The 20,625-nt window shown below is 35.6% G+C and overlaps 1 protein-coding gene across 9 annotated transcripts in view; it reads right to left on the bottom strand.

Moving 5' to 3' along the window:
- Positions 1-1,587: 1,587 nt before the first annotated feature.
- The window catches only part of PHF3 (PHD finger protein 3), a 78,222-nt gene continuing 59,184 nt past the window's right edge, over positions 1,588-20,625 (bottom strand). For all 9 annotated transcript variants that reach the window (XM_054490218.2, XM_063666295.1, XM_063666294.1 and 6 more), the window contains 10 exons: positions 17,289-17,433; positions 17,051-17,207; positions 15,166-15,282; positions 12,977-13,108; positions 11,956-12,091; positions 9,364-9,559; positions 8,715-8,862; positions 6,352-6,441; positions 4,229-4,424; positions 1,588-4,005 (listed from right to left, as the gene is read on the bottom strand). In XM_054490218.2, coding sequence (XP_054346193.2) covers positions 1,880-4,005; positions 4,229-4,424; positions 6,352-6,441; positions 8,715-8,862; positions 9,364-9,559; positions 11,956-12,091; positions 12,977-13,108; positions 15,166-15,282; positions 17,051-17,207; positions 17,289-17,433 — 3,443 coding nt within the window. In that variant the 3' untranslated portion in view covers positions 1,588-1,879. The remainder of the gene's footprint in view (positions 4,006-4,228; positions 4,425-6,351; positions 6,442-8,714; positions 8,863-9,363; positions 9,560-11,955; positions 12,092-12,976; positions 13,109-15,165; positions 15,283-17,050; positions 17,208-17,288; positions 17,434-20,625) is intronic.

The following is a 20,625-nucleotide window of genomic DNA, read 5'->3' as shown; positions in this document are numbered from 1 at the left end:
GAGGTGATCAAAAACTGATCTAAAAGTTTATTTTCATTCATTAACCCATTCGTTTTTACTGTCATCTTGCAAAAGAAATCTGGAGTCTGATATTCCCTCAACCAGATATATCAGTAAAGGTAGATTTATTGATGATATACACATTTGAAATTGAAATGTTTTTAAAATGTGTAAAACCCTGACAGCAATTTCTTTGTAATGGTGCAAATTATAACTTAGATTTTGTTTTGTTTGGGAACTAACTTTGTTTTCTAACAAGTTAATTTCCAAAAGAAAAGTGGGCCAAAGTTAAACGGGCTTTATTTAAACACAAGTTCTCTGTTTTAGAACTTTATGATAGCAAGTTTCAGAGGATAAGGATAGGGAAAAAAGCACTGCAAGTCATTGAAAATTAGATAGAATGTTTGGTTCTGAATTTCCTCCCTTCTCTCTGGCAAAAATAACAAGGATAATTCTGTTTCAAAACCAATTTTTAACTTTAATCTTTAAGCTCTTTAGGAAAACAATCTTAATTTTGTGGAATTATTTATATTTTTCTTCATTAATACAGGTAAGTAAATAATAGAGTTCTCTTTCTTTTGTATTTTGGAAGGGTTTTTTTTTTGTCAGCATCATTTGATAGCTCTTACTTTAAATTACAGCCATCAAAACCATGTGTTTTAGGATTTAAATAAATTTAGATTTGAATTAACAATAGTTTTATTTTTTTCAAGTAAAACTGGCATATGAAACTGTACAGTTACTTTACAAATTAGGCTAAATCACACATTTTATAAAAAGATTCAAAACATATTTCTCTTCAAGTTCTGTGGTCTTTAATTTTAATGATTAGTGAGTCAGAGTACCAAATTGCGATGATGTAAAATTTTTCAGAAACTTACCTATAAAGTGGGCTACAGCTGCACAGTGTTTCACAGGTAGTTCTAAATTCTAGCCTCTTTAGAACTACACAATTCATCTCAGCCTATAATTTAAGATTTTAAAAAATTGTTTTTCCCCCTCATCTAATGCCTGACATAGATAGCTACATCTATAATGTTCTTGGCTGAGTAACAAAAAATCAATGTCTGAAGGTAATTAAAGCTTTAAAGAAGAAATTCTTTTACTACTGAATTTCAAGTGACACACACAAAATAGGTGAGAAATTCTTTTATCATATTTAGAATCAAAATATCCCTTAAAATATTTACATTTTACAGTAAAAAGGATAGCAAAACACAAGATCATGTACAAGCTTAAGTATTCAAGTTTCTGAAGAGCCAAAAATGAAAATGAAAATAATGGCCTACCACAAAGCTGTAGTATATGGTAATAAATGACTTCAATGAGTGCAGATTAAAGCAATAAATGTACCCCTTGGGCTTCTGATTCTTGGTCAAAAACTGCTCAACTAAATGATTAGCATAATCTGATTATGAAGTTGCTTGGATTTTTGTTGCTCCTCTACAGTTTCTTTAAAAACAGTGCAATTTAAAACAAACTTACAGAGCACACATTACTCCCAAATTAGTCATTATATAAAGGACATTCACTAGAGGCAGTAAATATATTCCATAGTTAACCATATTACCAATTAAGGAATAAAACTAAAATTTCTAAGCCTTTATTGCATATTAATAAAACAAATCTTTGAATATACAGCAATGTAAAACTTTTAAAAATATTAAATTCCTATAACTAGGGACAGTTGGTATGAAGAAGGGATGATGAGCACTGGTACAGAGCACTCTGCACCAACACACAGAATTTACCGTTCTGCAAACGACCGATAGTAAAAATTTTAAAGATGGCACAATCCTAGCAGGCAATCTTTCTTTTGTTTACAAGATACAACATTTTAACAGTTATTTAAATGTAATCCTGAAGCAGCCTGCAAATTTTACCTTTTGCTTTTAGTTCTGTCAGTGTGGTCCCTATCTTTGTGGTACCTATCCCTGTCCTTTTCTCCTTCTCTATGTTTACTTTTCTCTCGTTCTTTGTCCTTCTCATAGTCTTCACTTTTAGGTTTATCTGGCTTCTTGTCTACATTCCTACTATCTCTGCTTGCTTTTCCATCTGTTCCTCGATCACCATGTGATAACCGTGCCCTCTCTTTATCTTTGTGCCCTTCCTCCCTGCTTTTTCTGTCTCTGTCCTTGTCTTGGCTTCTGTCTCTGCGTCTATGCCTTTCAGATTCTTGCTCCCATTCCTTTTCATGTTGCTCTCTTTTCAAGTGGTGTGAATCACTATAAAATCTCTGGCGGTCCCCTTTACCCCTATTAAATGGCCTATCCAGTTGCTGTTGGTCTTGCCTACCCCAAGGGTCACTATGGCGCCTTTCTGGCCTCCGAATATCTTTAACCTGGTAAAAATTCTGCGGGCCTATATACCTTGATGCTTGTGAGAGAGGACCCATCATACGCTGTGGCTGACCTGGGAGATGAACAACAGGTGGCCAGGGAACCATGGGATTTTGAGCAAAGCCAAAGCCTGGAGGGGGAAGTAATGGAGGTGGCAAATGTGGTGGAAATCCAAACATGCTTTGTGGGGGAAAATTAGGAGGCCCTGGAAATGGAAATCCAGGTGGGCTAGACTTGAGATGCTGAAGGTTGGGCTGCTGTGGCCTCATGGGTGAAAAGTTTGTACTTGTTCTGGGGCTGGTGCTTCTGGAAGTAAAGGTGATGCTTTTAGAAGGAAATTCTGATGGACATGTGTTTCCAACTTCAAAATGCGATGTCGCTACTGCAGATCCTCTTCGAAATGGGTGCACAGTTTCAATATTTTGCATTAAAATATCCTCCTGTAAGGGTTTTGCTTGTTCTGCTTGAGAAGTCTGTATGTTTTCTACTGATGGTGAGTTTTGTGCAACTTTTAAATTGTCACTCTGCTGAACACATGAGTTTTTCTCTACAGAACACAACTTTTCCTCTACATTGACTTGTTCTGTTAAGTGCTCCTTGTTGTGTGACAGGCCAGGCAGGATGTGTTTTTCTCCATTCCGGCAACTATCTCCATCTTTGCTTTCTGAAGTAGTTACAGGCTGACTTCGTCCTGCTGCTTGCCTAGGATCCCTTTTCAGGTTGATAAACTGTGGAGACCTTGCTGTATTAGCAACAAGGTTTTCACTACAGCTCACATTACCATCTATGTTTCCTTTTCCTACATTAGATCTGCATGGAGAACTATTTGAAGTCTGGTTATCTTGCAAATTATTCTCTTGATCTTCCTGAAGCTGTCTTTTTAATGTTTTCTCTTTACTCTCCACTGTTTCCTCTTGTTTTGACTGAATTGATAAATTTGTTAAAAATGCTTCTGTAGAAACATCTGGTGGCTTACCTCTGAGACTAAGACTCGTCAAAGGCCCTGCAGAAATGGAAGAGGACCCTACTATTGATGTTTCTTCTCCTATTTCTGCTGACTTATCTGCAGATTCCGAAAGATTATCTACTTTAACTTTTATCTCCTTGTTTTCACCATCAGTTACTTCCACATTATCTGTTTTCTCTATTTTTGAGTTGGTCTGCTCATTTAAAAATGGAATTTCTTTAACAGTGTTTTGTTCCATCACTGACTGAGCCTGGTCATATACTTGACCAGTGGTGCCCAAAAGGCTTTGAAGTATATCATCCACAGGAAGAGGTTTATTTGCTAATTCCAGAGTAGTAGGTTGATTTTCCCAGCCAATCAACACACCAGGAAGAAATCTTAAAGGTTTTGGTGGCTCCTGTTTGGTGACTTCCATTAAAGGTTCAACTGCTGTTGGAAGGTCTTCCTGAAGATTCTGCTGAGGTTTATTTCTCTGCTTGTGTAATACAGTTGTAAAAGAATTAAAAAAGTCATTTTCTTCCTCTGGTGCTTCTTCTGTAGAAACTTCTATTTTACTTTTTTTATCAGGTGGCAATGCTATTGGTGCACTTTCAGGAGTCTCAGCTATATGACTAGTACTAGCACAGGCACTGTGCTGCCGCTTCAGTTTCTGACGAATAATTAAGCCCAACAATAGATTAGGTCTATGCAGTTCAAGCCCTGTATAAAACCAAAAACATCAATTAATTCATCATTTTCAATCATTGCAAAAAAAGGTAAAATTCTGCCTCTAACTTATTACAGGATATTAAATGGTGCCTGGCCCTGTCAAGCCATCTCTAGAGGGCTGGATCCTGAGAAAGAAGGCAGAATCAGTCTTTTCACTCTGGTCCCACCTCCCATGTTACTTCATTCTTATCCTATTATTAAAACGTATACCTACCAGGTCCATCAAAAGGCACAAGAGGGTGTGGAATTTTATCTGTGGCACCCAAAGGAATAAGGTACATATCTTTAACCTGCTTCATGTTGTTAGCAGCTACTCCATAGCGCTTTCTGCTACTGAAGTATGCAAAGAGCAAAGTATAAGAAATTTGATCTTCTTCAGTTACTGGTGTGAAGCGAACCACACAAATTTCCTGTTCAAGAAAATAACAAATAATTGTTTAAGGTAATAAGCTAAAGAGTAGCTTGGTTTTAAAACTATTTCTCAATTAGTAATAATCTATTGAACTTTATAATGATGGTACCAAATAACGTGGTTTACCAACTTAAATACAGAAGAGAATATTAAAAGCAAGCAACTCTTAAGAAAAGATCTTTACTGATCCATTGATGGATTTATCTGATGGCTTACATTTCTTATGGAAACATAAGAAATGGAGTCCAAAGGTATTAATGACTTTTTTGAAGGTGACAGATACAACTTGTCAGTGGCAGAGATAATACTGAAACCCAAGTCTTCTAATATCTACACTATATCCTGATTTCCAATGCTGTAACTTCCACAAAGGGCTGCCTATGTTCTTGACCCACTGGGAATTAAAAGCACCCAACACTTCCACCCTACCATACATTTATATACACAAACAGACAAATCTACTAATAATCCAGTTACTAGGCACTGAATTTAGAAATAAAAAGGGCTGGATGAAGAGACCTTAAATACATATAGACCATAAATTCTGTAAAGTAATTTGGCTTAGGAATTTTCTTGCTTGCCTCTAGGTTTTGTTTCAGATAGAAAAGACAGTCCTAATTTGTTATTAATTTGGTAGTGTTCAAAAACAATGTTTTTTTCATGATGTTATATGGCCGAAATGGGAGAGCCAGATTTGCTGCAAAGCCTAAAACTGATGCAAGCTCCTAAGGAAAACATGTGAATGAGCTGAAATATGACTCTATCTCTTATAAAATGTGTGTCATCTAAACTGCCCTCTTTTAGAGTAAAAATCACCATACATATGTTAGTAACAACCATTATAGCATGTTTAAATCTGTTAAATTGGAACATACTATAAAGTGTTGGGCAGTAATATATGTGTGGATTCAAGAGTGATTCTCAAAATGCCCAAGAGTAATACTTCTCATTTTTATTAGTGCTTTAAAGTTTATTTGTATTTTAACACTGTATCAATTTAAATTCTAAAATCTATATTGGAACAAAATATTCTTTTCAGCTTAAGATTATCCATTTTGGATCATTCCAAAGAAAAACTAGAGACTTCTAGAAAAAGAGGCAAAAAAGTAACATTTATTCATTCAAGATTTATATATCGAATGACTGTTAATATACTAGGTACTATCACATCCCCTGGAGGGAAAAACAATTTCTTCTAATGATTAAATTTTCCTCTGTAGTAATAGTCTATAAGTTAAAAAAAAGAAAAGAAAATGTAGAGAGAAAAAGGAAAAGGAGAAACATTATTGTGACAGAGCCATTTCACAGTATCTTTTCTTCTTTCCTCCTATTACTAACGAGAAGCCCTTAACTTTTAGCTGGGCACATGGCCATCCAATAAAGATTACATTTCCCAGCCTCCCTAGCAGCTATGTATGGATGGCTATGTGACTAGGTTCTTTCCAATGGAAGCTGATGACTGCAATTTGCCTTTGAAACAACTAGACAGGTATTCCTCATTTACTCCTATTTGGTATGTTTGACTGCTGAGGACAACACTCTAATCAACTTCTATATTTTTTGAGTCACTATATTTTAGATTCTCTTTTTTGCAATAGCTTAGCTGTGCCCTAACTCAAACACTTGTCTATAATAGAAGCAAGGCAAAATTCCAGGGTGAATTTCAATACTTACTCTAAAACATTTCTTCTAAAACATTAACAGAAGCCACAAAGAGAGCATCCCAGGAGAGGAAAAAAAAAATGCTGTACTGTTGACAGCCTCAGCAAATGGCTTTTGTTCAGTTTTATAAGGTATATTATGTAGACTTAAAATGTGTATTGCCTCCTTTCCCCAGGAGACCTTGCACCCTTGCATAAGAATTCTAAACTGTTTACTTTCTAAACATTTTCCCATGCTGGTATAGTGAAAAAAGTTTTCCTCACCTTGGTTCCTGATGCTTTTATTTTTTCCACATAATCCCAAACTGTCTGAGGTGATATCCTGCCACCTACTTGAATACTATCTGGTAGGTCCTATGGTTAAAAAAAAAAAAAAAAAAGAGAGATCAATATATATAGATTATCTTTATTATGACATTAATAATTCATACAAATTTGATTCTAAGACTAATTTGAAACAGTAATAAAAACAAATAGATTATGAAAAATGCATCAGAAAACATAATACAGAGAGCAATTAGGTTTTACTTGAAATGCCAACTACAAATGACTGATGCCTAAATTACAGCTACTAAGAAAGAGTCTGAGTTCATGCCCAATCTCACTATGAAAGATGGAAAAGGGAAGCAATGGCAAGCATACCACATTAACAATTCAGAAAGAACACAACACATTTCAGAATATTAGTAGAGATTGTAACCTCCCCTTTTGGTAGCAGTAGGCAGGAAAATTCCTTAATAATTAACAGCTGAATTTCAAAGGTTACCAAATGTAATTACAGAGTGTATTTTTGCACAAAGGAGAATAATATTGTAATAATTCAAGGTTTATTTTTTTAAAGGCATAATCTTTCTGAAAACAGATGACTACACATGAAAGCAATTAAGAATATTTAAAACTTTATTCAGTACATTCCTATTTTTTCCACGAAGACTGAGGAAAATCATAAAAACATAATTGATATTAAATTCAATTTAGTTTATTTAAATTATTAACTACTTTAAAATATTTGATTTGGAATTTTAGTCCCAAACTAAAAACAAGTACAAAATGGAAGTGAAAATCTGGAAAGCAACCACATAAAAACTGTGTCTCGGAGGGGAAAATAATAATTTTGTTTAAAATCAAAAGGATTTTGTAGTTAAGGGCTTACCTCTCCGTTTAAAGAATTATCTTCACCATGGACTGACCAAATAATAAATTTCTAAACAGATTTGTTCAAGAAGAACATCATGGATCTAATTCATTTTTCTCTTATAAAGCTCACATTTTTAAAATATCAAGCAAACTGTATATAAAAGTGATTAGTCTGTTTATTAATCGAAAACACACTGCTAGGCTGGGCACGGTGGCTCACATCTGTAATCCCAGTATTCTGGGAGGCAGAGGCGAGCAGATCACTTGAGGTCAGGAGTTCAGGACCGGCCTGGCCAACATGGTGAAGCCCCGTTTCTACCAAAAATACAAAAATTAGCCAGGTGTGGTAGCACACATCTGTTAATCCCAGCTACATGGGAGGCTGAGACAGGAGAATGGCTTGAACCCGGGAGGCAGACGTTGCAGTAAGCCAAGATCATGCCACTGCACTCCAGCCAGGGCGACAGGGCAGACTCTGTCTCAAAACAAAAACAAAAACAAAAACAAACCCACAACTGCTAACCAAATAAACTGATCAACATTACATAAACAATATTACATTGAATTAAACTAATTGCAGCCTAATCCAAAGAAAAGTAAAGTTCATGTTAGCCACAAAAAAAAAAAAAAAAAACCAAAAAAAAACAGGCAAATGATTTAGGCTTTTTCAAATAAAAAAAGGAATTTTTTTACAATCTTTTAATTCTTTAAATCAGCAGACAGAGAATAAATGAAAAAGGTCAGATATGAACAAGATAGCAAAATATGATCTCAATATAAATACAGTATATATGTACTGATTTATTTTCCTTCTATACACATATAAAAATACATTTCCTTCAAAATAGTTCAAAAATGTCACTGTCTCATTTATCACAATATTATAATGTTACTGCTGCTTATTTTCCATAAATACCACATAATAGTTTCTTCCTATTTCCCTCAGGTGTAGAACCAACCAAGGGTATCACTTGCAGCAACAATGGTCACTAGTCTCACTGGTTTTCAACTAGCTATAAAGCTTCAACTCCCAGTCTACATAAACCCCATTCACAGAAATAGGCAGGTAAGAACAGTAGTCATGAAGATGGGGAAACATAAGCAGTGGGGAAATCAGAAGATTTGTTCAACAAAAAAAAAATGGGTTAACATTAAAGACCAAAAGTATGTAAATATTTTATTTAAGTGTGTATTCAAAGAAAAACTTGGATATCCATGTAGACTTTCATTGATTTTTAATTATCTGACACAGTGAGACGGTACATCTTGGGAAAAGTGCAGGACATGGGAGTTTAAAACTTTCAGAGTATAGTTTATTTTACAATTCTAAAGATCCATTTGTTAATTCATAATTATATTACTTGAACTGTTTAAGAATCAGTGTTAATAAATATTTCTATTACTAACTCTGTCTTATTTCCCTGTCAATTACTTTCAGAAACACACATATCAATTCATGCACAGAAAAGCAGAAAATTCATGCACAGTACCTCTGTCAGGTATTCTGGGGAGCCAGATACTGGATAGGCTTTGGTAACAAATTTTGCCACAGAAGGCATGTTGATAAAACCTTTCCAGATGAAGTTCAATCGAGCCAGAAAGGTAGACTCAACTTCAACAGTTCCAGGCATCTCTGGACTAGAAAATGACATTAAAAAGCCTAAAGACAAGCTGATGAATAAATCAATGTCCTACCTAGTTATCAGTTACTCGTATTTTAGCATGTAAAGGCCAAAATATGAGGCTATTGACAAAGAGTTCACACTTTCATCTTATAAAATTACATTCATATTTACATAGTAATGTTTTACAAAATCTTCCCTCTTGGCTGGCTTAGGAGAACTAAGATCAAGAAAAGTGCAAACACTTCGTCTTTAATAATCTATCCCTGACTTTTGGGACCAGCATAATTAAAGAGAATTTTAAAGCTGTTTCCCCACACATTCAAATATCTCACTGAAACCACTCCAAATAAATTTATTTTCAAAGTCTTGTTTTATCTCAAAGTACAGGAAAGCACAGTTATTTTCTCAAATGAGAGGTTCCCAAAATGTCACTTTTCTGTTTTTGAAGACTTGCAAGTATAATCTGGCAAAGATCTATAATGACTATTACAGAATTTACGACAGAGAAAATTACCGTGGAGCAGGAGAGAATGTTGACTTTGGAGACTCTTGTTTCTCCTCTTCAAAGAATTCAGAAGCCAAAATATTTGAAGTTGAAGACAATGCATCTGCTATACTTTCTGCTTCATTGTCTGAATGTTTGCGAGCTACTCCTACAACAACTTTTACTTTTTTTGGAGAAAGATCATCTACAGGTGGTGCCATTCGACCTAAGCCCAGAATACATCAAAAGAAACCAACTGTTAACTACAACTCTTATAACTTAACCCATTTTCACTTTCTAAAGTTATTCAGGTTCTATGATTCAATTGCTGAGTAACCATACATTTCCTGGGGTTATATCTAACTGTCATCATTTAGTTATATTACAACCACATTAAAGAATCAGCAGAAAATTCACTAGTGTTCTCCCCACTGCCAGCCCTCTTCTATATACAGGGACTTAAGCTTATCTGAAATGCAATTCAAAGCAAATCATGCATGGTTCTACCTGTAATAAAGTTAATTTCCCCTTAAAATCTCTTTATAATTATTTCCTACATGTAAAACATATCATGAGTAAATATGGACTAGATTAGCAGTCCCCAACCTTTTTATCACCAGCAACCAATTTCATGGAAGACAATTTTCCCATGGACGCTGGGATGAGGGGAGAGATGGTTTCAGGATGAAACCATTACACCTCAGATCATCAAGCATTAATAGTTAGATTCTCATAAGGAGCACGCAACCTAGATCCTTCACATGTGCAGTTCACAATAGGGTTTGCACCCCTATGAGAACCTAATGCCACTGCATCTGACAGTAGGCAGAGCTCAGGCAGTAATGCTCACTCGTCCACCGCTCACCTCCTGCTGTGAGACCCAGTTCCTAATAGGCCATGGACCGTACAGGTTTATGGCCCGGGAGCTGAGGACCCCTAGAGTAGACAGTGTAATTCCTCTCTTAGTGAAGTGAAAAATTAGAAGAAGAGAATGTTAACTCAGACAAGCTAAAATGAAAATATTATTACTAGAACCTAAAACAGGTTTCTTAATTCTCGGACAATTTTTTTTAACTAAACCACACCAAATTCCAATAGTCTTGAGAAGTAACATGAAGAACTAAGACAAATCTGTATATCTGTACCCAGGTTTGGATTATATAGCAACAGCTCATGACTATACATGCCTGAAGAGATACCTCACCAGAGAAGCTATACAGGTGGCATATAAGCATGAAAAGATGTTCCACATATGTCATCAGGAAAATGCAAAGTAAAACAACAGAGAGATACCACTATACACCTATTAGAATGGCCAAAATCTAGAATACTGACAATACCAAATGCTAGCAAGGATGTAGAGCAACAGGAACTCTCATTCATTGCTGGCAGGAAGGCAAAATGAACTCTCATTCGTTGCTGGCAGGAAGGCAAAATGGCACAGCCTCTGTGAAAAATAGTTTGGAGGTTTCTTATAAGATAAACATACTCTTACCATACAATCCAGCAATTGTGCTCCATGGTATTTACCCAAAGGAGCTGAAAACACATCCACACAAAAAGCTGTATACAGATGTTTATACTAGTTTTATTCGTAATTGCCAAAACTTGTAATAAAACAAGATCTCCTACATTAAGTGAATGGATAAACTATATATCCAGACAATGGAATATTATTCAATGCTACAAAGAAATGAGCTATCCAGCCATGAAAAGACACAGGGGAAGCTTAAATGCATATTACTAAGTGAAAGTAGCCAATCTGAAAATGTTACATACTAGATGATTCCAATTATACAATATTCTACAATATTCTGAAAAAGGCAAAACTACAGAGACAGTGAAAAGATCAGTGGTTTCCAGGGGCTGGTGGGGGTGTTGGGGGAAGGGATGAATAGACAGAGTAAAGAGGATTTTTAAGGCAGTGAAAATACTCTGTATAAATACTATAATGCTAGATTCATGTCTTTACATATTTGTCCATACCCACAGAATGTACAACTCTAAGAGTGAACGCCAATGTAAACTATGGATTTGGGGTCATTATTTTTCAATGTAGGTTTGTCAACTGTAGTAACTGCACCACTCTGGTGTGGGATGTTGCTAACAGTGGAGACTATGCACGTAGGGAGGCAGCAGGTATGTGAGAAATCTCTGTAACTTCCTTCCAATTTTGCTATGAACCTAAAAGTGCTCTTAAAAATAAAAAGCTTTTTTACAAAAAAGTAATTTCAGTTTCTGATTTGTCTTATGTTATATAATAATAATAAAATATAAATGCTATTTTACTCCTTTACTTTAGTAAATGACAGTATCATCACAACTGCCCACAATTTTTGATGTTCATTCTAATGGTTAAATTCTTGTCATTTGACTCCAGCAAGAACAGTTTTTAAGTTCAAATCATATATAGTATAATTAGGTCCAGACAGTAGACTATACCACAGTATCAAACTATACCTCAACCCAGAAAACCAGTCACACGAAAGCTTAAAGACTGTGAGTGAGTGCCTCACCACCAATATTGGGAAAACAAAACCTACTTAAATTACATATAGTAGTATGTAAGTATCCTTCTTTCATAATGAATGCAAAATTTTAGGAAGAAAAACTTCCAATTACCTATGCAGATTTTGCAGTTGAGATCAAAAAGATGCTGTCTGTGTTGACTAGTGGTATCTTTAGACATAGAGTCAACCTCCTCTTTTTGTTTTTCATATCCTTCTGGCTTCTCCAATGACTTATTGGCGGCTGGTTCCTAACGTAAGTCAAAGTAAAAATTAGTTTTAGCTGATAAAATTTGGCCTCAATTATCAAAATCATTTTATATTTTCCACTTATACTTTTCCAAAATGAAGTTGTTCCATAGATAGGTTTTTGTTTTTTGGTTTTTTTTTTACTATTTCTTAAGAAAATGAATGCTAGCTTTTAACTGTGACTTAAAATTAAGCAAAAATTTAAACATTCCCCATTCTTCAAGGCTTCTAGTAAGACTTCAAATTATTTCTTCACTGACTTTTGAAAATAAGAAAAGCTATGCCACCTATCAAATGACAGTCTGCCTAAGAAGCACTTACAAATTTCTAAGCCTACTAAAAAATTCACTAAGTCAGGCCAGACACGGTGGCTCACACCTGTGATCCCCACACTTCGGGAGGCCGAGGTGGGCACATCACTTGAGGTCAGGAGTTTAAGACCAGCCTGGCCAACATGGTGAAACTCTATCAATACTAAAAATACAAAAATTAGCTGGGTGTATTGGCGCATGCCTGTAATCCCAACTACTTGGGAGGCTGAGGTGGCAGCATCGCTTGAACCTGGGAGGCAGAGGCTGCAGTGAGTACTCCACTGCACTCCAGCCTGGGCAACAAAGCAAGACTCTATCCCACCAAAAAATAAAAAGAAATTCACTAAGTCAGAGCACTCCAGGAATCTACATTGTAATAACTGTTTAACAGGTACCTATAATGCAATTTGAGAGACAGTACTCAACACTCAAAAAACCACTAAACCAATAAAATAGGCTACTTTTAAATGGATGCATATTTTAAAATTCTTTTCTCTACTTTAAAAACATTAGGCAAATAAACCTTTTCTGAATCTTCATGTTTTGAGCTATAAAACATGGCACATCTATCCTTACCTGAATCTCCATGGCTGCTTCCTGTTCTTTCATTGGGGCATCACTCTCAATTTCTATTTCACCTTTATGAGTTATTTTGGTGATTGGCCGTCGTTCCACTTCTCTCTGCTCTTTCTCAATCATTTCTATGGTCTAACAGAAAATACTTTTTTAAAAATATTAAATTTAAAATATGTATTTCCAAGTGTACACCTTAACTAATAAGAGCTTACCTAAAAATAAACGAATCATCACAGATGACTTTTAATCTTAAGGTAATGTCTCATATAACAAACATATTCTGAGTACTTTTATATGCCAGAGACAGTTTTAAGTACTGGGGTTATAAGAATTAGATCCCATACCTCAACCATGAGAAGTTCACATGTACATTTGTTATTAGGAGGCAAATGAAGTCCAAAGTAATTTACAAAGTGGTGAAACATACTATTTGTATTTGAAATCTGTTTGCTGATTTAGTACTTTTTAGCAGCTGCCACAGGGAAATAGGAACTATTTTGCTCTTAAATTCCTAATTCAATGTTCTAACATCCCCCACAATAGTAGTTTATTCAAACCACCGATCTGGTAGTCCTTTGTTAGTTGTCTCCTAACTAAGCCTGCTTAGTGACCCTGAAAATTCAGTTGAACAAGCTTAGCAACGAAACATCAAAATTAAGCAAGTATAACAAGAAGTAGTATAAAGGTAGCCAGGAATAGAACAGGTAAGGAGGGCATAGATGGTACTGCCTTTGTTAAGTACAAATCATCCTTTAAAGGAAAATCAGGTACATGGCCTTAAGAAAGAACAAGCTGGCATTTTCTGATGCAGATGATACTCGCAGCCAGTTTCAAAGCAGAAGAGTGGCATGTGCATATTTGGGATATGGAGAGAAAGAAGAGGAGGTGATATTATTTTCAAAATATAAGAGGGGGAGAAATTACATACGGTGAAGGTAAAGGAATGTATGAAGAAGTAGGATATGTCAAATCAAGGCCTCTAGATGAGCTTCAAACTAGAGCTGGCATAGGTCTATAAGGAGGTTTAGTGCCTCAGATGTAACTACATATTATGAACAAAAGAATCAGATAAATCATGTAGAGTTAATATGAACTACAACCAGTATTTTCTAGAATAAGGGGCTAACATTCTGATGCCATTGTAATACAAAAATTGGATAACATGGCTATCTCACTGTCACAATAGCTGTAAGTAACATACTTAATTTTTAAAGGTACTTTAAGTACCTTTAAGTTCACAATCTCCAACAAAAACTCTTGCTATCTGTGAGTTTCACAATTTTTAAATTTAAACATGAAATATGGTGCACACACTCTATATTACATAACATTCCAGTTAGGTCTGAGACACGTATTTAAATATACAATATTTCTGTGAATATGAACACTCATACTTGGCAATTCAGGTTAAGCTTTATCAATAAATTAGTTATGCGAAAATAACCTTATTTTTCAGAGCTTTTGGCATTTGAAACTTTGGATAAGAGATAAACCTGTAAACATTTTTATTCTGACTTAAGTCATCTGGCTCTACAAATTACCAATATTCATAATATCTTCAAACTGTGCTGCTGAAAAATATGGATGTAATTATGAAAAGATGTTAATTCTTTTCCCACCCTTCTCATTTACAAACTATAATAAAACACAAGGTAATTCTGTAACCTAGTAACTGGAGAAAATGAGAAAAAAAACTGACAAGATCAGAGAAACCAACAGAATTTAAGAACTAGAGGAATGGAGAACAAGTAACTAAAAGAAGCATGTAGGCCAGGCGCGGTGGCTCACGCCTGTAATCCCAACACTTTGGGAGGCCGAGGTGGGCAGATCATGAGATCAGGAGATTGAGACCATCCTGGCCAACATGGTGAAACCCCACCTCTACTAAAAATACAAAAATTAGCTGGGCGTGGCAGTGCGTGCCTGTAATCCCAGCTACTTGGGAGGCTGAGGCAGGAGAATCACTTGAACCCAGGAGGCAGAGGTTGCAGTGAGCTGAGATCGTGCTGCTGCACTCCAGCCTGGCGATAGAGCTAGACTCCATCTCAAAAAAAAAAAAAAAAGAAGCGTGTAACAGAAAGTCTGTGTTATTGTGCAGTCTGTGTTGAATTTACCTCTGTATAATTTTTACCCAATGGCTGAAAAACATAGATTTTGATAGTCAAATGCATATTTATAGATAATCTTACATGTCTGTTTTCTCTTCGTCTCCAAGCAGCTAACTCTTTAGAAGCTAGTTCTTCTGGACTCATTCTGATAAGATGATCAGGAGTTACTTCTCCTTTCAGTACTTTTTTAAATAATATCTGGAAGGATTTTAAAACAGGAATAGAAGGTGAGACAAACATTTGAAAGAGTGATTATTACACAGAAATTTGTAATAAAGATACAATTTTTGAAGACTGATTTACAAATATTTAATTATTTATATATTACCTACTACACAGAGATTAAATGACAGCTTTGTGTTCTAGGAATTTAAGGCAGCAAAACACACATTTCATATAAAAATCAACATATATGGAGAAGCATGTACAGTAGAACCATTACAATACCTACCCAAAAGTTGTATTAAGTCTACCCAGGGACACAATCTAACCATAACAATAAGCAATCTATAGTATAGCGAGGTACTGCATCAAAGAGCTTTACTCAATGTAATGGTCTTCATAGTTTTAAGATTTTACATATTTAAATCCTGACAGGCTTGGAGGAAACTGCAGAGCAAAGAACCACTTGCAAGAAAGAAACCTGAAAGAAACCTGAGGGAGGCCAGGTGCCGCAGCTCACGCCTGTAATCCCAGCACTTTGGGAGGGCAAGTCAGGCAGATCACAAGGTCAGGAGTTTGGGACCAGCCTGGCCAAAATGGTGAAAGCCCGTATCTACTAAAAATACAAAAATTAGCTGGGCATGGTGGCGTGTGCCTGTAATCCCAGCTACTCGGGAGGCTGAGGCAGGACAATCATTTGAACCTGGGAGCGGAGGCTGCAGTGAGCTGAGATGGCGCCACTGCACTCCAACCTGGGTGACAGGGCAAGACTCCGTCTCCAAAAAAAAGAGAAAAAAACCTGAGGGAAATAAATCTTTATTTAATTGCTGAAGAAAAGCTTCCAGATTATGTAATTCCAGAAGCATCTGATCCTCGGGACCATGATGGCAGAATGTACAATTTTAAGTCTCTGTTAGTATACTTCAAGAAAGTATCTCAAATCACATACTGTAGCAAATATCCTTATACAAATTTATATCAGTTGTATGAAAACCTTTTACGCAAAAAGGCTGCATCTAATTACATTCTGTTACCTAGAGTCATCTATAGTAAAAAAAAAAACTGCTGGTGGACCTAGGTAAATGTCACACACAAGAGATCAGTCATGTTCTGAACCTTTAAAATGTTCGCTGGCATGACTTTTCCTTATTGTACTTATCAGAGCCCTACTTTTGGTGTTGAGAGCTAACACTGACACATACACACACACACATGCACAGCCTTCAGACTTCCTCTGTCCAAAACATGAAATCCCAAGAAAAAATTAGGAGTTTAATTAACATTTACTCTACTGCTATAATACTTGGAACTAAAGTTCTATTTAAGACTATCTTTAGAACTAAAGTTATGTATTTTCTTAAGAAAATAAATTACATTTCGATAAAAACAATTTAAAAGCATTTTTACTCTATCTTCAGATTTAAGTACAAAATAGCTCTATTTTCAGATTTAAGAAAAAAATAGTGTTATAAATTTTAGCTTAAAAGAATACATATGAATGAATACATATGAATACATATGAATGAATTTTTTAATGAATTGTATTATATAAAGGAAAGTAAAGAAAAAAATAATATAAATCAGGTTAAGACACGTTTAGCATTTCAGCAGACTGAATGGTTAATGTTATTAGTATGCAGAATTATTCAGTAGCAAAAAGACTATTAAAATTACATGTTCTACATCAAAAGGAAATTATAATCTCACTCCAATTAATAAATTATAGATCTACTGTATTACAATCTGAGATACCTATGTACTCAGGAAAGTTGGAAGCATAAACATATGAACAAAGCATACTTACATTGTTTTTAGGATCTTTCAAATTAAACATCAAACTTCTATATTTGTTCTTATATTTAGCATCTGTGTCCCGAAAAAAAGAGAAAAGCTCTTTCTCAATTTTTGTGGCAACTTTTGCTGCCTTTTCCTCTGGTACCTTCAAATTTGAGTCTGTAAGTCTTAAAATTAGGACAATTCAATTATTTTTCAAATGTATAAAGCATAATTATTGATACTTCTATAATAAAAATATATGTTACCTCTTCATAAGAATGTCTTTGAGAGAATGTCTGACACTTTGCCTGATCTGATCTGCAGAAGGCTTGGAAGCAGAAGCAGCAGGATGTACATTAAGCACTCCTTTTTCAACTTTCTTCTTTTTCATCTCTTGCTTCTCATGAGTACCTAATTTGAATAAATATCAAAACTCATTACATTGCTTTTAAAAATCTTTCCTTTTTAATGAATAAGTTTATAAACAAAACTGATTAAAAGTCACTACTTAGAAATAAGATCAGAACCCACAATCCATACTGAAATATTCCTGACACTGAAATCCTAATTAAAATGAATAGTGACTAAAAACTGGTCCTACTCTTTCCTCAATTTAGACAATGGCTTTTAGAGCTAGTTATTTTTCCACACATATATATTAATTAACTTTTAAAAAGTTTTTAGAAATTTTGATCTGAACTTATTAGGAGCAGATAACCTAATACCACAAAATTGATGAATCTCTTCTGGTTTTACTAATTTGAATGTTAAGCTTTTCAAATTATTTTTATTCTATCATTACTAATTCCCACGCATCTCCAAAATCTCAATGTCAAACATCCCCCTGCTCTGACTTATTATACCAGCACATTTATTCTAGAATCTCTTCATGCCAACAATTCTTAAATCTATGATTTTTACCATCTTCATGTATTCACTTTTCATACATTATAAACTTAGATTAGACAGTCCAATACCATTACCAGCCCCTTGTATACTTAATATCTCTATTCTCTCTCCTTTAAACATGTGTGTTGGCAAAACCACAACTCTGCGGAAAGCCAACTTTTATCCTTCACCCAAATAGGCAACAAACAGCTGAAGACAAGGGAGAAAAATAAGCACTGGTACTGACAGATGTCATTTTAAATTTATAACCACAAGTTTTAAGTAGGTAACTCAACCTTCTGCCCTAATCCTATTAACTTTTCCTAATAAATTTGCTCTCCCACTTTCTAAGATATCTATTTTATACTTTTTCTCCTCTCATCTCAAACCAACAATACCTCCTTCTCAACTACAACCTTTTTGATTTGCTCTTCATATTTTACTGAAAAAAAATGGAAAAACTGCCAACCATCATTTTCCCATTACCAAATCCAACCTACCTACATTAGTTCTTCCTCCTACCACATACAATCTTCCCTACTATCCAATGGATGAGCTTTACCTTTCTGATAAATACCTCCCTCCATGTGGAGTGAATCCCATCCCCTCTTGTATTCCTGAGTTTCACACCTACACTATCACTTCTCTCTCTTACATCATCATCATCATCTCTCTCTAGTCTCTTTCTCTCTATTGGATCATTCCCATTAGTCTTACAAACATGCTATAATATCTTCTTTAAAAAAAAAATTCACATCCACTTCTAGCTACTATAGCATTTGTTTCTTTAAACAGCAAAACTCCTTGAGAGTTATCTGTAATCAACATCTCCAGTTCCTCACTCTTCCATTCATTCATAAGCCACTACAACTGGTTTTTTTCCCTACTGCTCCACCGAAACCATTCTAGTCAAGGTCACCAATGATTTCCATTTTGCTAAGTCATAGACTTAACAATCTTGTGTTTATCTTACTAAATGTCAGACAGCATTTGGTCATTCCTTCCTTCTTGAAACTTCACCTGGCTTCCAGGCCACCAGTCTTAGTTCTCTTTCCTCACAGGTCACCCATTAGTTTCCTTTGCTGTATAACCTCTTCTCTCCCCAACTCTTAAATGCTGATGGCCAGGTTCAATGGCTCATGCCTGTAATCCCAGCACCTTGAGAGGCCAAAGCAGGAAGATCACTTGAAGGCCAGGAGTTTGAGACCAGCCTGGCCAACATAACGAAACACCATCTCTACAAAAAATCAAAAAATTAACTGTGTGTGGTGGTGCACACCTGTAGTCCTGGCCATTCAGGAGGTTGAGGCGAGAGGATAGCTTGAGCCCAGGAGTTCAAGGCTGTAGTGAGCTGCTATTGCACTACTGCACTCAAGCCTGGGTGATAGAGTGAGACCCTGTCACAAAAATAAAGTAAAAATAAATGCTGGTGCTGCCCAAGGGCTCTGCTTCTGTCCCTTCATTATCAAACTCTCCTGTAGCTATTTACATCTAAGCTCATGATTTTAAATACAGGTTGAGTATATGAAATGCTTGGGACCAGAGTATTTTCAATTTTGGATTTTTTCAAATCTTGGAATATTTACATTGTACTTACCAGCGGAGCATCCCAAATCAGAAAATCTGAAATCCACAATGCTCCAACAAGCATTGCCTTTGGGCATCATGCCAGCATTCAAGTTCCAGATTTTAGATTTGGGATGTTTAACCTGTACTAACTGCTATGCACTAGTAAATCCCAAATTTATATACCAACCTCCAAAGTCTTCTAATAGGCTCCAGACTCATCAGCCAAAGATTTACTCAAAACATTTCCACCTCAATGTCTAATAGGAATCTCATAATGGCCAAAACATAATTTTTCAATTTTCTTCCCCAAACCGTTTTCTTTTCTCAGACTCTATTTCCTTTACCAACCTATATCTAACCCATCAGCAAGTTCTGTCAACTCTATTATAAAACATATGTGAATCTGACCACTACTCACTACCTTCATTGTATTTCTGTTCCAAGCTACCATCATTTCTTTCCTAGGATATTGCTACGGACTAATTAGGCTACTCTCTTTCTCTCCTGCCTTCCTACAATCCAAACTGTACAGGGCAACCAGAGTTTTCCCTTGTACAAAACCCTCTAAAGGTTCCCCACAACATTCAGAACAAAATATAAACTCTGCCATAGACCCAAAGGTCCCATGAGGTAGAATAAACCATCAGAGTACCTGCTACTCTTGTTCTAATTACAATCCACAAAGAATTACTAGTAAAACTGGAATTCTGAGATCCTTGGGAGAAATTAATCACATCCTACTAATGTTCCTGAAAGACAGGGAGAGGAACACTATACAGACACACATACACTCAGGTTTTAAAATAGGGTACGAGCAATAATTTTCTCTGAACTCATCTTCTAACACTGTTCTATCCCTTATGTATTACCTTCTAATCACTCTACAGTGGCTTTCTTGCTCCTCAAATGCCACGCTTCTTTCTACCACAAAGCCTTAAGATTTGATGTGTCCCTTACCTAGTACCTCCTCCAAAAATCTTTGCACCCCTTCAAATCCCACCTCACAAGTTACTTCCTCCATTCCATGTAAAACAGAAGTCCCATTACTCTTCCCACCTGTGACTATCTATCCCATTACTCCACTTTTTCTTCTCAAGCTATAAAATAACATGCAATTTTCTTACTTGCAAACTTACTGCCTTCTTC

Source organism: Pongo pygmaeus, chromosome 5 (assembly GCF_028885625.2).
Source record: "Pongo pygmaeus isolate AG05252 chromosome 5, NHGRI_mPonPyg2-v2.0_pri, whole genome shotgun sequence".
Lineage (NCBI taxonomy): Eukaryota > Metazoa > Chordata > Mammalia > Primates > Hominidae > Pongo > Pongo pygmaeus.
Note: the sequence above shows the minus strand (reverse complement) of the source record. Positions and strands in the feature narration are given on the sequence as shown.